This window comes from Oryzias melastigma, linkage group LG5 (genome assembly GCF_002922805.2).
Source record: "Oryzias melastigma strain HK-1 linkage group LG5, ASM292280v2, whole genome shotgun sequence".
NCBI classification, from domain to species: domain Eukaryota; kingdom Metazoa; phylum Chordata; class Actinopteri; order Beloniformes; family Adrianichthyidae; genus Oryzias; species Oryzias melastigma.
Window position 1 is genome coordinate 13,764,060 of NC_050516.1, and position 15,592 is coordinate 13,779,651.

Sequence of the window (15,592 nt, forward strand, 5' to 3'; positions counted from 1 at the left end):
ACAACTGACCCCCGTGACCTTAGGTTTCACTGCCGAGTGTTGCTCAGAATTCCTTCATCTCATCAAATGTGAAAAGAGATGAATGTGGGGAGAAGAAAGCTGTAGATTACTGTATTTTTCCCCTCTTCATTTATCTAAAAACAATGGTTTGCTAGATATTTAAACATGAATGAAATCTCACCAACTTTCCATACATATTTAGTGTTTTTGTCTAATAAAACCAATTCAAGTCAAATCCGCTCCTTATAAAGTGTCTGAGTCTTTAGGAATAAAAATTGCAAACATAAAGCATCATAAACAATAAAAATGTGCATTTTACAGTAAAAATTGGTAGATATGGTTCCCAGAACTCAGTAGAAAATATTTTTAAAAATAACATATAATAATGTTTTGACATTAAATACATTTTAAATATGTTTTTTTTAAATAGCTTAAATTGGAAAAAATTCGAAAAAATAATAAAAAAATAATAATAATAAAAATAAAACTCCCCTCTGAAAATTATGTTTTTGTTGTTTTTGCCATATTTATGTTGCTACATAGAAACTACGGCTGGGTTTATAAAATCAATTAATCGATTTGATCTAAGCTAAAGAGATCAATAAAATCGATCCATAAAAATAGAGATCGATCTAGCACATAAAACTAAAGTTCGCAATGTACTGTCATGTTTTTTTGTTTGTTTTTTTCAGTGATTTTGGTTTTCAATGGTGTGCTTACAAAGCATTCACACAATGACTTAAAAATTGGTTTTGTGTGGCTTTCTGGAAAACCATAAATGTTTAGGTTTAGGCTGGGATTGTTGCACTTTTTCTGTTAGCCTACAAACCGGCCCTGGCCCCACATTGAAGAAGAAAATAGTATGTGGCCCTCACAAGAAAAAGTTTGGGGACACCCGGTCTAAGGAACCGTTTTTGGTCTTTCTTTGCTTGTTCTTCTTTTAAAAAAAGTGTACTGCTATAGCGCAAGCTCCATCTAGTGGCCAAACTGAAACACCTTCCAGGAGAAATTGTAAATGGCGTATTTAGCGCTTTTCTACCTTCTTCGAAGGTCCAAGATGCTTTACAGTCACAGACCCATTCACCCACTCCAAATACTGGCGCCAACCTTCCACCAGAGGCAATGTGGGGTTAGGTGTCTTGCCCAAAGATGCTTCAACACATGGGCGGGCAAAGCGGGAATGGAATCCGCAAGCATCCGATCAAGGGTCGACTGCACTACTGCTGCACCGCGGTCACCCCTACAATGTGAGAAGAACAATGCTCAAAATGTTAATGATCTGAACATTTTAGTTAGAGCTTCTCGTCTTGAGAATCCATGTAACACTGTATGATATTATCAATCTGATCTTTTCACTAATACATTTCTCAGTATGTGAACTGTGTCAGATTTATATAAAATATGTTCAAAACATAAAGTAGATTATTAATGTATTTCTAAACAAAGGTGTCTAAATCTGTAAACCCTTTACACTTAAAATTGAATTGAACCAAATGGAAGGGAGTGGATTGAAAAAATAAGAAAAAATCTAAATCAAATCTATTCAGGTTCTGGTGAAATAATAATTAATTACCTAAGAAAAAATACTATGGGCAGGGCCAAGCTCCCTGCTCAGCTCTATTCTGATGCATTGACTAAAATAGATTCATGAGCTCCTTATTTTTTCTTTTATTATTATTATTTTCCTTGTATCATTTAAGTTCAAAGCTGCATGGCTGGGTAGCTCCAATATTGTTTGTCACTTTTTTAACACTAGTAATGTTAGGCTGGGGCTATGAGGGGCTGTAAGCTAGCCTGAGAGCGTAAACAGAAAGCTCTCAGTTACGGGTAACAGGAAGTGGGGGTGGGGTTGCTCTTTCTACTGAACTATTCCCGCTCTGCAGAAAGTGTCTTAAAAAACAACACAGCTCTTTCACTTTTGGCAGCATAATCATAATTAAATGGGGATGGTTTGAAAATAGATCAAAAGATGATTGGAGTGGGTCTCAAACAAAAGTGGGTCTTTTTTTGCAGCTTTTCTTTTTTTCTTTTTGGAGCACCTGTTGTTTCTGCTCTCCTGTTGAGTGTTGTTGTGGGGGTGTAAGTAGCACAGCAGGCAGGTGGAGCACAGGCTGCCACAGTCTGGACGTGCCTGTGAGAAGTTAAATAATGAAGGCCCTGCGAGCAGACCTTTGCGCGCCGATAATGATGGCTCATCAGTCAGTGGTGTTGGCTGCAGTGCAGCGGGGAGCTGTTATCGGCGCTGCAGGGAGGTGAGACTCTGGCCAGCGCTGGCTTCACAGTCGCTTCGAGAAGAGCCACAGAGCCATCTTCCGACCTATTCACTCCCCTCTTTCTCTGCTCTCCATCTCCATTCAGACCGGACTTTAGTGGTTCTCCCCAACTCCATTTTCCAATCTTGTTTCCTCACCTCCTCCTCACCTGCTGCCTTCCTGCTGTCCCCCTCTCTCTCTGTCTCGGCACTGTAATAGCCCTCAGTCACTTCAGATGGCTTCATCTTTTTCCCCTTCGATCACTCTCCCTCTTCCCTCTTTCCGTCTCCATCTTTCTGCTGCCACAGCTGATTCCCCGACTACAAAGACTTCATCTTCAGCCGCTCTTCAAAGGCCAAATCTCTCTGATTCTCCTTTTATAAGACCTCTCAGCCTTTCTCCAAAAGCTGATTCTGTGCACAACAAAGGTTCTGGTCTGTCTCTTAAAGCTCGCACAGCCTCTGCAGCTCACACAGAATCTCTACAAGCATTCCCCTCCTGGTGTGCCTGCAGAGGGGAAATACTTTACTTTTTTTTTTATTCGTTAGAAATTTGCTTTCCAACTCACTTCCAAACCTTTATTGAACCTTGAAGATTTATTTTGGGAAAAAAAGGAATGGAGGGATTTGGAAGAAGCTGTCTCTGCAGGCGACGGGGCCAGGCCTTTCCTTCGGTGCACACTTCTTTTCAGCTTCCGTGAGCAGCCAGGAGGGGTCTGAGGTCTGGTTGTCCTCAGGCCTTTTAAGGTGCTCCTGTCCCTCACAGCACATGACCCATGTCAGAAAAGACAAATGACCCTTGGGTCATATTTGCAGCACCTGCAGCTTACTCCTGCAGTCATATGAAGTACAGGAATTGAAATGTGTTTTTTTTTTTTTTTTTTTATCTTCTATTTTCTTCTGGCTGGAACACACCATCTCCTCCTGCATGATTGTTTTCCTTCTTTTAGCATCTGATCCAATCAGAGTCCAGACAACAACAAGAGCGAGTCAAAGATTAAAAACACTGGGGATGCATTCAGATCCGATCACTTAGACTGACACAGCCGCGACTTCAGAAAATGACATTTTGGCAAATATCTGAAGTCTACTTTCTGTTCCTGAAAGTGAAAACAAATGTTGGAATTTGATGATTATGCCAAAGCAAATGTCAAAACAAAACTATTTTCAGCAATCTATTGCATAACATGAAAATACATTTGTATAAGTGACTTAGCTTCCATGTTCACATCTTTGGAGTCAATATTTAGGGGAAATGTCTTCCTGTGAAACTAAATAGCTTAATTTATTTCATTTTTCAAGCATCAGAAACTTTATTTGTCTAAATCAATAACCGTTTTATTTTAAAACAATCTGCCGAATATTCAAAAATGATATTAATAGTCTTAGACTAGTCTTTTTAGTGGTACAAGTTTCATTGACATTAACAAGTTTCACTTAATTTTCCCAATAAATGTCAACTCAAATGCTGTGAATGATCATTTACAGCTGATTCTGTAGAATTGATTAGGTGCTACTTTGTACTAATCATATTTTGTTATATTACTGTTAAATTATGCAGTTTGTTTCCTTAACTTGCACAAAATTTTAGTTTTAAAAATTTTCTGTGTAAAAAATTGAGTATTTAACAATATCAGATCTACAAAATTCACAAAGAGAAGACCAATTGTAGAGACACTCAAAATACACAGACATTATTTAAATATTTTAATAACATTTATAAAGGTTAGTTAAAAATTACTTGTTTATTTTACCCATCTCATACTCTTTTTTTTTCTTTTTTTTTAAACCTGTTACTTAAACCGATAACAAAACATTTTACTGTTTAAAGCTGGCTTTTTAGTTCCTTAAATCTCCTTTCTGGTTAAAATTTTTTTTTAAACCTCAACTTTTTAAAAATGTATTTTAAATGTTTAAAAGGTAGAGCTTATGAGTCACAAATGTTTGACCCTATATAATTATTTTTATCATTCATTCATGTTCTTTGTCCCTTTGGGGTCGCGGGGGTGCCGTACCCTACACACACCCATTCACACTCACTTTCACATAGGGACAATTTAGGGTCACCTCACCAATCAAGCATGTTTTTGGACGGTGGGAGGAGCTGGAGTCTCTGGAGAAAACCCACGCATGCATGAGGAGAACATGCAAAGTCCACACAGAAAGGTCCCTTGTTTCAGATCCCCCAGCCGGGATTTGAACCAGGGCCTTCTTGCTGTGAGGCAGGAGCTCTAACCACCACCGTGCTATTATAATTTTTCATTCATATTTTCCATTTACTCTCATTTCTGAGAGCCCTATCTTATTGACTTGATCAAAACTTTCTTTAAAAAAACTGTAAACAACTTGGTCCATGCTTTCTACCATGTAGTAGTTCATCTTCATTCCACTAGGGGCAGTAGAAGGGCTTCTTCTGCTCATTTCAAAATGGCTTCCTCCAAGAAATCTCAGATACACTTTTGGCGGGAAAAGTTTTGCTCATTTTCAAAACTTTATGGAAATCTATTATTATTCATGTTTTTAAATGATTACTTGCTTTATTGGGAAAAACTGCATAATTTGTTGATAATTATTTTTTTGTAATACATGTCTAAAATGTGTGGATCAAATTTGATACAGTGGGTAAATGAGGTGCTTTTTTTCCTGAACAGTCATGGTCATTTGCACATAAAAATTGCATTGCAGACATTTGTTGTGGATTTAAAAAATATCTTAAATGGAACATTTTGTTTTAATGATTTGATGTAGTGGACTTTACATGGTGAGGTTCCTTTTTTTGGACTATAATCACTCATTTGGTCCTCTTCTTTTCGGCAAATGATTGTTTCTAAAGGATCTTAAACTTTTTTTTTTTTTTTTAATTCATTCCCATTCTTCTGGAGTTCAAAGCCTTGTGGTTTCACATCAGGAACATCAGTGGAACTGGAGCTTGTGTTCCCGTAGTGTTCTCCTCTGCTTCTCAGCTGACAGTTGACTCCTTCATTTGCATTTAGTGCGGCTCCTGCTCTGATCCGGGGCGTGTGTGGACGGGTGATAACTCCTGCTGTGAACAGCCTCTGGCATGAGCTCACACCTGAATCCTTTCTTTTCATAGTGGACGTTAAAGAGTTGACAAACCCGTATACTCAGGATCATAAAAAACAGTTCAGACTCATCCCGCCTGTTTTTGTGTGAGGGTGAGAGGTCAGGTGACCAAGTCAGAGAGGTGTATAGACAACCTCAGGTCTTCAGAAGCAAACAGACATTTCCTTTTATATTCTCCACATGATTGATGATGAGCTTTTGGCTCTCAGCCATTCATAGTCACCCCCCACTTGTCTTTTTGTATTCTGGAAGTGAGAGTACTTGAATCAAGAGCGGAAAATGATGCTGGATAACTCCAATATTATTCTGTCATGAATGGCAGTGAGGGACCCAAACACAGGAGACCAGGCTTGGTGACAAACTTAAAGCATTTAGTAAATGAACCAAAACATGACAAAAAATGATGGGAGCAACAAAAAGGTGGCGGAGCAGAACAGAGCAGATGACCTGACAGGAACTGAAAACCAGACCCTTAAATACACTGAGGTTGATGACTAAATAAAGACAGCCGTGGATGATTTAACCTGAACATGGTGAGACTGACGGGATAAACAGAACATGACAAAACCTAAGCACAAAATCCTGACATTATTCACCTTTGTTTTTGCACTGTACCCACTAATAAATCAGAGGCAAATTTCTGATCTGAACTCCTGAGCTCTGCAGAAACTATGTCAAAGCAACACAGTTTTTTTTTTTGGATTATTATTTTGAATTTATTTATTTTTCCATGACAGATTTTCTGAGGCAAAACATAGTAAATATGAACATTTTACAAATACTATTTATGAATCCACTAAATTCTGATCTTGACTATTTGGATAATTTCAGAAAAAAATAAAGTTAGAATAGTTTTTATTTCCTCATGAAAAATCATTAAAACGCAGTGCCATTTGGTCTATATTTGCCAGTTTGATGAGTATTGATGTTCACTGCTTTTTGCAGACTTCTGTTAAATTTCTAGGGTTTTTGATTTTGGAATTTTAGATTCAGACAGCTCTACAAAAAGGCAAACGCACTATATAGCGAGTAGTGAAGGAATTCAGACTCAGCCTGACTGACGGACTTATCTCTGACTTATTTGTCTCACTTTATGGCATTAGAGTTCAGTGCACCTCATATATGACATAAGTTCTAAAATAGAACATTCATTGGCGGTGCGCCTTATAATCTGACTGTGTGTGGCGCAAAAAAGTAATGAATCAATAAATTATTTCGAACATGTGGCAAAAGTTGGTAGTAAGTAACATGAGGCAAAGTTAATAAATCAAACAGGAAAGGTAATTAGAAAGTAAAACGTGTATGAACCTGCCCTTACCATAAATACATTGTGAACCAAGAAACTAGGACATCAAAGTTCTGAACAAACCTCACATAGTGGTAAAAAAAAAAAAATCATATATTAATATTTCTATGGAATAAAAAGTCTGATGTTTTATGTTATAGCATCTGGAAATTGTTTAAGTAATTCACAAATGATTAGAGTCTGCAGCACAAACACAAAAACTCAAACACATTCTGCTACAGAAAGTGTTTAATTGTACTTTGTTGATCTTGACATTACATAATTCCTTAGAATATATGTAATTACTTTGAGACTAATGTATAATGGTATGCGTTTTTTTGGGGGGTTTTTTTGACTTGAAGTTTTGACAAAATGCAGTAAATTTCTTAGACTAAAAAAATAATTCAGTTTTTCATGGTGGCAAGTAAAGCTGTACTGCCATTAGTTAATTTGTCAAAGAATGCGGCAAAACTAATGGGGTGTAAACAATATTAGGTGATTTATTACTAAGAAATGCACTCATAATTTGAGGAAAAATTGGAAGCCTTTCCTCATTAACAATGATTAGATTTAAATAGTGACAGACAAAAGCTTAGTTGTATCTGATGACTAAAGCTAGTTAACCCATCATCACTGTTTGTTCAAAGTGGTTCGTGGAGTCCACATTCTGAATTCAGCAGGGCCTCCATGAGCTCAAACCTAAACCCACATCGGGTCAAAACTCAAAGGGACTGCTCATCCACATGCACTGTGGATGGTTAAATCCAGCTCTGGATAGAGATCCTCTGTACGCTTTGCTTGATTATTACTCTATGTCCTCGTCAATCAACCTGACTGACCTTTACGAAAGCCCACAGGTCGATCTGTGTTTTAAGGATAACAGAATGCATCTGCTCCTTCACCTCCATCATCATTAACCTCTATCAATAACTTCCCAGCAGCCTCAGCAAGACGTGCTGATCTTTGTTTTTCCCTCTTCTCTCTTACCCAACAGGTCCGGCAGCAAAGACAAAGTATGTGAGCTATAATGACCTGGTGATCTAAGTGGACCCCCCAGCATCAAAGGGACCTTCTGCAGAGGCATCTGCTCTCCTGCCTGACTCCTCAGCCGCAGGAGGAAGCGGACAGCTTTCCAGTTTTACCTTCTCTTGTTTCCGTGTTTCACTGCCCGCCACAAGCATTCAGGTGTTTGCCACCTGCCGAGACTCTTTCTTCAGTCAAACGGGAAAGTGGTGGAGTGGATAATTTGTGGGTGAGGCTGACAGCAGGACGAACAAGGCGGATGCAGCAGACGGTCGGTGGTAATGAAAGATTCCGCACTGCATCTTAGCCCCGTGACATGCACCCGTTGCCTCACGTACTTTCATGCTTCGAGTTTCCCAACCTCCAATGTCTACATGTGTGTACTCTCTCGGGCTGACATGTTGGCCTGCTTTAGTTCTTTCCTTCTTCTGTGTCACAGATATCAACAAGTCTATTTTGTTTTTTCTGATGCTCATTCACTTTTTAATGTGGGGTCTGGAAGGCTGCGCTTTCTGTCATTTAAAGGAAGAAAAGAGGAAAGTGTAAAGATGGATGCTCATAAAGCCCCTGAAAACTCCCCCTCTGGGTCAGGTTCTGGAGTGTGAAAGACCATAAACACCTTTGCAGATTCATCATTGATGGTGCATGCTTTCAGTCGTTTGCAGGTGCAAACGCTTGTGCTCTAACCATGGGAACTACATGTCCCATGATGCTTTGTGGATTGTACAGGAGGTACGATGCTGCGGTCCAATCAGCTGGATCCACTGCTGTAACCGTGCCGTTTCGTTGTGTTTGTCTGCAGTTTGTCAGATCACCGTGTTGCTGAAGAAAGGGACACAGATGTGTCCAGATGTGTTCTGTTTGCGTTTCTTTATATTAGCTGCAAATGTGTCTGTCTTGCATGCGTGCTGAGGTTTCAGGGTTCAGTTTTCAGGGGCTTAAGCTTGGCATAGTTTTCAGTGTGGACATGTGACCGAAGGTCTGTAATTTGGAGACATCCATGTGTTTCCAGAGGCTCCTCTATCATCCAACTTTAACTTCTGTTACAAAGAGTGGATCCGTGCAATCATTTTTTAAAAATAAATGCATTATTATTCAACTATTTTTTAATGTTATTTTTTTCACTTACTTAAAACTTTGAAAATAAGTTGCAATGGTTTTAAAAAGCCACAAACTTCAGAAAATTTTTTTCTAAATCTGACATCTTGTTAGTGGTAGTCTTTCAGCTAAATTGTCCAGATTACCCTGATCCTACCAAACATACAAACGATCCAGCAATTCTTGTGTGCTTTTACTGTGAAAAAATATGTGTGAGCTTCAAATAAAAACAGGATTGGAGCATGATGCTTGTGTTGTTGAGCGTCACTTTGGACAGAATCACTAATCACACCAAACTCTCTAAGCTACGTTCACACCGCCCTCAGAAACAAGCGTTCAAGTGACCACATCCAATGAAAAGTCTATGTAAATGCACTTATATGTGTATTCAGGCTTCTACATTCACACATCGCTGCGCAAGTTTCTACAACCATTGTCAGGCTCTCGTACAAAATGCATGGCCTTTTGAAAGTGAAACCAGGTTGAACTTTGACCTATCAGGGACTCGGATATAGTAGATGACGTCCCCTTTAGTTCACGGAAGTGTAAACCGTTTGAAAAGCAATCATGAAGGAGGCGTCAATAATTGCGATTTGGAATTATATGACACCAAGTCTTTCATACATGTGTGTGGTAGACATGCACATTATTGGGTAGCAACAACCCAGTGTGAACACCATATGCTAAAGGCATGTTCAAGAACGCATGTCACATGCCCGGTGGAATGTAGCACCTTGTTTTAACAGTCATGCCTGCTGTTCAGAGTTTGGTAGGATCGGGGTTTCTTCTTCATTGTGGTGAACCTCCTTCACTACAAACTTCAAATAGCATTTAACTCCCTCATAGTCATCAGCTTCACTTGTTAAACATTTTTTTCAGAATACTTGCATCATAAAGTTTTTCTTTGATTGCTGTCTCTAATGGTTCTAGATTTAGTTTTAGTAAATCAGAAAGCACAAAGCGATTGCAACAGCTGTGGTGGGCTGTAAACTCGAAATCTACATAAGATGCAAAATGTAATCAGACAGGGCATGTGCATGAATACTGCTCATGTGCAATGCAGTTCACTGTAATCCTTGACAAAAATTGTGATAAATTTGCATATTTTCTTGTGTCTACCACCATTAGAGAGCTTTAAGGTGCAGAGATCCTAACGCCCACTAAAGGAAAAGAGCCTCTAATGCACTCCCAGTGAATTCGGAGATTCAAATTTTGAATCATGGGAAGTTTTAACTCATTTTCATGGAACCAACATTTTAAATTAGAGCTTAAGCTGACTTTATCCCAGTTAGCTTGTGTCGCTACCACTTTCTAAAGCACAGTTTTTTTAAACAAGCCAGGAGGGGTTAAAGGATTGACCTTTATTGGAAATATGTTGCATCATCCTTCACTTTCAAATCATAAGTCTGTGATGACACATTCTTAGTGGAGTGCTCCATGGAGGGAAGAAAGTTACAGTAGTCCAACAATGCCCTCACAGAGAATGAGATTGCCTTCATTATAAAAAAAAGGGTGATGGTGGTTTATTGAATGCAACAATCATAGAGGAGACAGACCAGGACTCATTGTTTAGAAAAAAAATACTGAAAATTACATAAAATTCAAAGGAAGAGGTTGTATGTTTGTGTTTGTCATTAAAAGCAGCATTCATTTTTAATTATGGCATTTAGATTTCACGTCATATTGTCTTCTGGATGGAAAAGTGAAGGCTTCTGTTTCAGGCAGATGTAGATATCAAGTCTACTTCTGGAAGCAAATTGGCTGTTTTTCTCTTTATGTCTTTGTTTTTTTCTTCTTTGAAATACACCTCAAAGTCCCACTCTGATCATCTTTTGATCTATTGTAAAAGCATTTCTAGTGGTCTTTTAATTATGATTATGCAGTGTTGAACCACAATTTTAAAAAGCCAGTGTCATTTTTAGGACATACTTTCTGCACAGCTGCAGGAGTTCATTACAAATTTGCCTCTGAGTTGTGGGTGGGACTGTTGGTGGGGAGCAACCCCACCCCCCGTCCCTCTCTGTTGTGGAGCAGGGATCTTTAGCTCCGCTCATTGTATTTACTACGTTACAAGTACACTCTATTTAAAACAGCCTTTTTTCATCTGCTCCTGTTTCCTAATGATTTGCAATGCAATTTTGAGCTTAATTTTCCTATCATCCATCATCTCAAAATTGCCAGAAGAATGTGTTAAAAACATGATTTTCATAGGACGGTGTCTTTAAAAGAAACCAGCAGAGCCGCTATGTGGTTTTGTTGAAGAAAGTTTGGTATGATCCCCAATTCTGAACCTGTGGTTCTAACGCATTTTCATTCCTAACTCATCACATATGGACGTATGGTCAGGGCCCACTTTTTGACGTTTTGGGAGTCCCCAATTTGTCGGCCTTTGATGTGTTGTCTGTTCCCATTAAATCATGGGTCCCCAATCTCCAGGCCGCAAGCTAGTACTGGTCAGTGGGCCACTTTGTACTGGGAAAAATGCAAACACTAATCAGTGATCCCCCAACCCTTTGGGCGTGGTACTGGGATGCAGACCAGATCAGTACCATGACCCCATACCAATTCCGTGTCTGGTACCACATCCTGAGGGTTAGGGACCCAGGATTTAATGGGAACAGCCAGCACATCAAAAACCATCAAGTTGGGAACACCCAAAATGTGAAAAAGTGACGTGGATGGGGCCCGAACCACACATCCATGTATGAAGAGTTGGGAGTGAGAATGTGTAGCTGTTTGACCCCACCAGAGTTTGCAGTTCCATCAAAAACCACCAGAGGCAGGTTGCAAAAGAGAATATGCTCTTATGTCCAATGTTAAATAGTCAGATTAAATAATAAATGTTACTTTACTTTGTCACACCACAGTGTTGTTTTTGGAGCATCGTTGAAGTGGGCAGATTAATCTCTGGTCAATGTTCCCTTCCCCTTTCACGCTTCAGTTTTGCTGTGCAGAATCCAAAGGGTGACGTCAGTGATTATCCATGCAGAGTATTATGTGTCTGATGTCTAGGTTGGCAAACATGTCATGTGACTGAAAATTATTGACATTGAGACAAACTGGAAGATGCCATAATTTACTTGACGATGAAATTTGTTTAAGAAGTGCTTTCATTCTGTGCCATTACAATTCCCACACGAAAAATTCAATTTTAAATTGACTTATTCAATTTATAGGCAACCAGTTTTTATTTGGCTGAAGCCCTTCCAGTGCAGACCTCTATTCCTGATCTACTTGTATTTTTTTTCATAAAGAGATCCATTGATTTTTCATATCCCCATTTTTTTGGTCAATTTTTTAATTAATATTGAATGTTGTGTTAAAAAGCCCTGTTTGTTTGTTTGTTGCTACATGACTGAGGGCCTCCATTCCAACCTGTTCCTCTCCACCCAATGACTTCTGCTGTTTGTGATGAAGACAATGATGAAATGTTCCTGTGTCGGTGCGGGTGAGCCAGAAAATGTGGAGATTCCATAAAAACTTCTGCTGTCGAGGTCGTCAAATGCATGCCCTGATGTGTTCGATGTTGAAACGAATCAGAAAAAAAGATGAAAAAATGAAGCTCTCGCAGCGATTTCACAGGTTTGATTCCACACGTCCACTCTGAACTGTACCGTTTCCTTTGCTTTTGCTCCTTTACCGCCAATTCCTGACACTATCACAGCTTCGATGGGGTTTTATTTTTCTTTTGAAAAGCTCTGGGAAACTGAGAAAAGATGAGTATATATTTAAAAAGAATACTTGTTTAAAAAAAGGAAGCATGTATGTTTTCTACTGTTTGTACTTGGTATATTCATGTTGCCCTTGCTGCTTCTGTGCCAATGTCGTGGGAGAGATTTCCATTTGGCCACTCATGCAACTATTCTGTGAGGTGTTGTCCAAGAATGTATCAACATGAAATAAACACATTTGGTTATTTTTTTTACCTAATTGCTGGAACTGTGTCTTGTTTTCAGAAGGTTTGAAAGTACTTCACAACGTTTTCATCATTCGTCTGAAAGCAGTTCATGAATATAGCACTTCAGTGGGAAAAAAGTGACTATTATGAGCTACTTTCTGCAAATGAGCCACTCCACCACACTCCCAGAGAGGTTCATATTTTACAAGAAATAATCCATGATAGACACAAACCTCCAGGCTAGTGTTCAGCTTTGAATGCCTTTTGGAAGAGTTAATCTTATCCATGATGGAATCTGGACCAGAGGAATGCTGATGTTGACAGGAGGTTATGTCCAGACATTTATCCAGAGCCGATGCTATAAAACCAAAGATGTAGAGTTTGGTACTGTTTAATTGGTCCATTTTACAATGGAATCGCTTAAAATATCGCACCTGTCCGCTCAGTGGAAGCAAGGCTTAAGGGATAAACTACCTTAATGCTATATTCACTAACACGCAGCCCATGGTGTTCACACTGGACTGTTGCCACGTGGTTGTAGTGAATGTTTATTCGGTGCAGTTGGAAGAAGTTTAGTGCGAAATGTCAAAGCGGTACAAATCTTGCTCCAAGCTTTTCTTTTACAGCTCTATTCCAACACCTGAAAGACTTGGTGTCATATAACTCCAAACCACAAATATTAATTTCTCCTCCATGAGTAATTTTAAAAAGGGTGGCACTTCAGTGAATAAAAAGGTACACCATCCAAACGTCACTACTAAATTTGAGTCTGACTGGTGAACGTTTAACCTGATTTAACTTTCATCTTTAATGGCCATGTGTTTATGTATGCAGAGCCCAAAAACTGTCGTTCAAACTTGTAGTGAATGGTAAACATGAGAGTTTCGAACGCAGAAGCCTAAAACACGCTCACGTTCACATAGACTTTACATATAAAGTGGTCGCTTGAGTTCACGTTCCTGAGGGCGGGCTGAACAGCTTAAGACATGCGAGATAATGATTATCACTTATCTTTAACTCCTCATTTTTTTCTTACAATCAACTCGACAAGGATCTTGGGCTCATCAGATGCAGGATTCTGAAGCTAAAATGTGCCCAAAATCTGTTATAAAAAATCTTTAATTAAACAAATGTGCCCAAAATGAAGTGAACCCTGAAACAAAGACGACACGATATACTGCAAAGGTTGAGTTACTATCAGTTCATGAATTTGTCAGCACAGATGCTAGTGAGTTCAAGTTTGTTACCATGACGATCTGGATGTTTCATTTATGATGAGGCCAAGCATATGACAGGGCAATTAAAACATGTGAAAAACCCTGAGTGATTCATCCCGACAGCATCAAAGCCCGCAGAGAAAAACCGACATTGTCAGCGAGGTCAGGGTGGGGAGCGTGAGGTGGGGGGGCAGAAGCTTATTTGGCTCCACACATCAGCATCTCCTTGCTTGATGAGGTGCTTGCAGCTATCAGCTGAGAGATAGCAGGTGTCAATAGAAACCAATTTAAGATGTCCAGAGCAAAGAAAGTTATTAACCTGCTCCACAAAGAGCTGTGGCGCCCCCTCCCACTCTTTATTTTGGCAGGAGGAAGAATGTGATAGTGAGGCGCTCAATCTTTGACATTATGTCCTTAGAGGAGGCGAGGATGAATTCGGGTAGGAAGGACGGTGGCAGTTGTCCTTCATATAGCAACAGTACACTGAAACAACATGAATCTGTTCATTTAACTTGATTCTGAAAGATATCTGATTCGTAAAGAAACGTAAAATATTTCAAATTTTCATTAAACTTTATTTTAACTGGACATCTATCTCAGCACTTCTTCTTGTGTTGTTTTTGAGGGAACCTAAGGTCTTTCTAGGAAAACTGAGTTTTGGTTGAGTAAAGCCTCTTTTAGAGGATTTTGTCCTAAAAGATACCTTAAAGGCCTCCTGACCGGATACTCAAACCACATCACCTGGTTCAATGAGGATCAAGAAGCTTCTGAAAACCTGAACTCCTCATTGTGTTCCTGAAGACTTTCGACCATGTCTGAGAGCTGGAATATAGGTCAGTTATAATGAATCTTTGCACAGCTCTTTACTCTAAGGTACAAAAAGTAATCATTACTTACTGGTCAACCCATACTTTTAGATGGATAAAAACAGACAAATTAATTTCTAACAGTTCTTGGGATCTACCACTACAGGCCTGCTTTCTAGCGCTCCCTGTACTACTTCTTATAAAACACCAGAGTTGAATCTACAGGTTGAGTTCAGTCAATCAGAACGTGGAATTATTAGCCCACACACGCAAGAGAGCTATAATCTAAGCTACAAAATATAAGCTTTAATGTTAAATGTCTGGTTTAGTTGACTGTCTACTGACAGTCACAGTGACAGATGGTGATTGTATGATGATTGCTATCCACATCTCACAGGAGCCAAGGTTCAGCCTGTTCCCAGAGCATCACGAAATACTGCTGTTGACATCGTATCTAACATCTCACGTTAATGATGAAGTTTGTTTGACAGGTGTGCTCACCTGTAAAGGGTAAAACTCCAATCAGAAGTTGTACACCCTACAGCCTGGTGGCATGCAAAAGCAGTTTTCTTTTATAGTCATTCTGCTTGACAGGCCTGGAGCCTTGAAGGGAAATAGACATGCAAATATTCATGCACAGGCACAACAGCTGAAGAATGTACTCGCTCAGCATAATTGTACGGTGTCACAGCAGAGTACATAGCATTTTGCTGAACCAACCTGTTATATCTGGAACACTGGTGCATGAGGGGAGGTCCATATCCTCAGCTGTTTGTGTACACCAAATAATAATCCGACATCAATCAGCTTAATGTCCAGAATCTTGTCTAAACACAGAGAAGGTGCAAAGTGGGGATCATTTATTAAGAAATTATGAACAATTTCTTATCCAAAATTGATTATTCAAAACATCACTTTAAAAAGTTATTG

At 39.2% G+C, this 15,592-nt stretch overlaps 1 protein-coding gene across 1 annotated transcript in view; it reads left to right on the forward strand.

Moving 5' to 3' along the window:
• The window catches only part of LOC112144627 (metabotropic glutamate receptor 7), a 224,648-nt gene extending 214,022 nt beyond the window's left edge, over positions 1–10,626 (forward strand). The window contains exon 10 of the mRNA XM_024269253.2: positions 7,615–10,626. Coding sequence (XP_024125021.1) covers positions 7,615–7,664 — 50 coding nt within the window. The 3' untranslated portion in view covers positions 7,665–10,626. The remainder of the gene's footprint in view (positions 1–7,614) is intronic.
• The last annotated feature ends 4,966 nt before the right edge of the window (positions 10,627–15,592 follow it).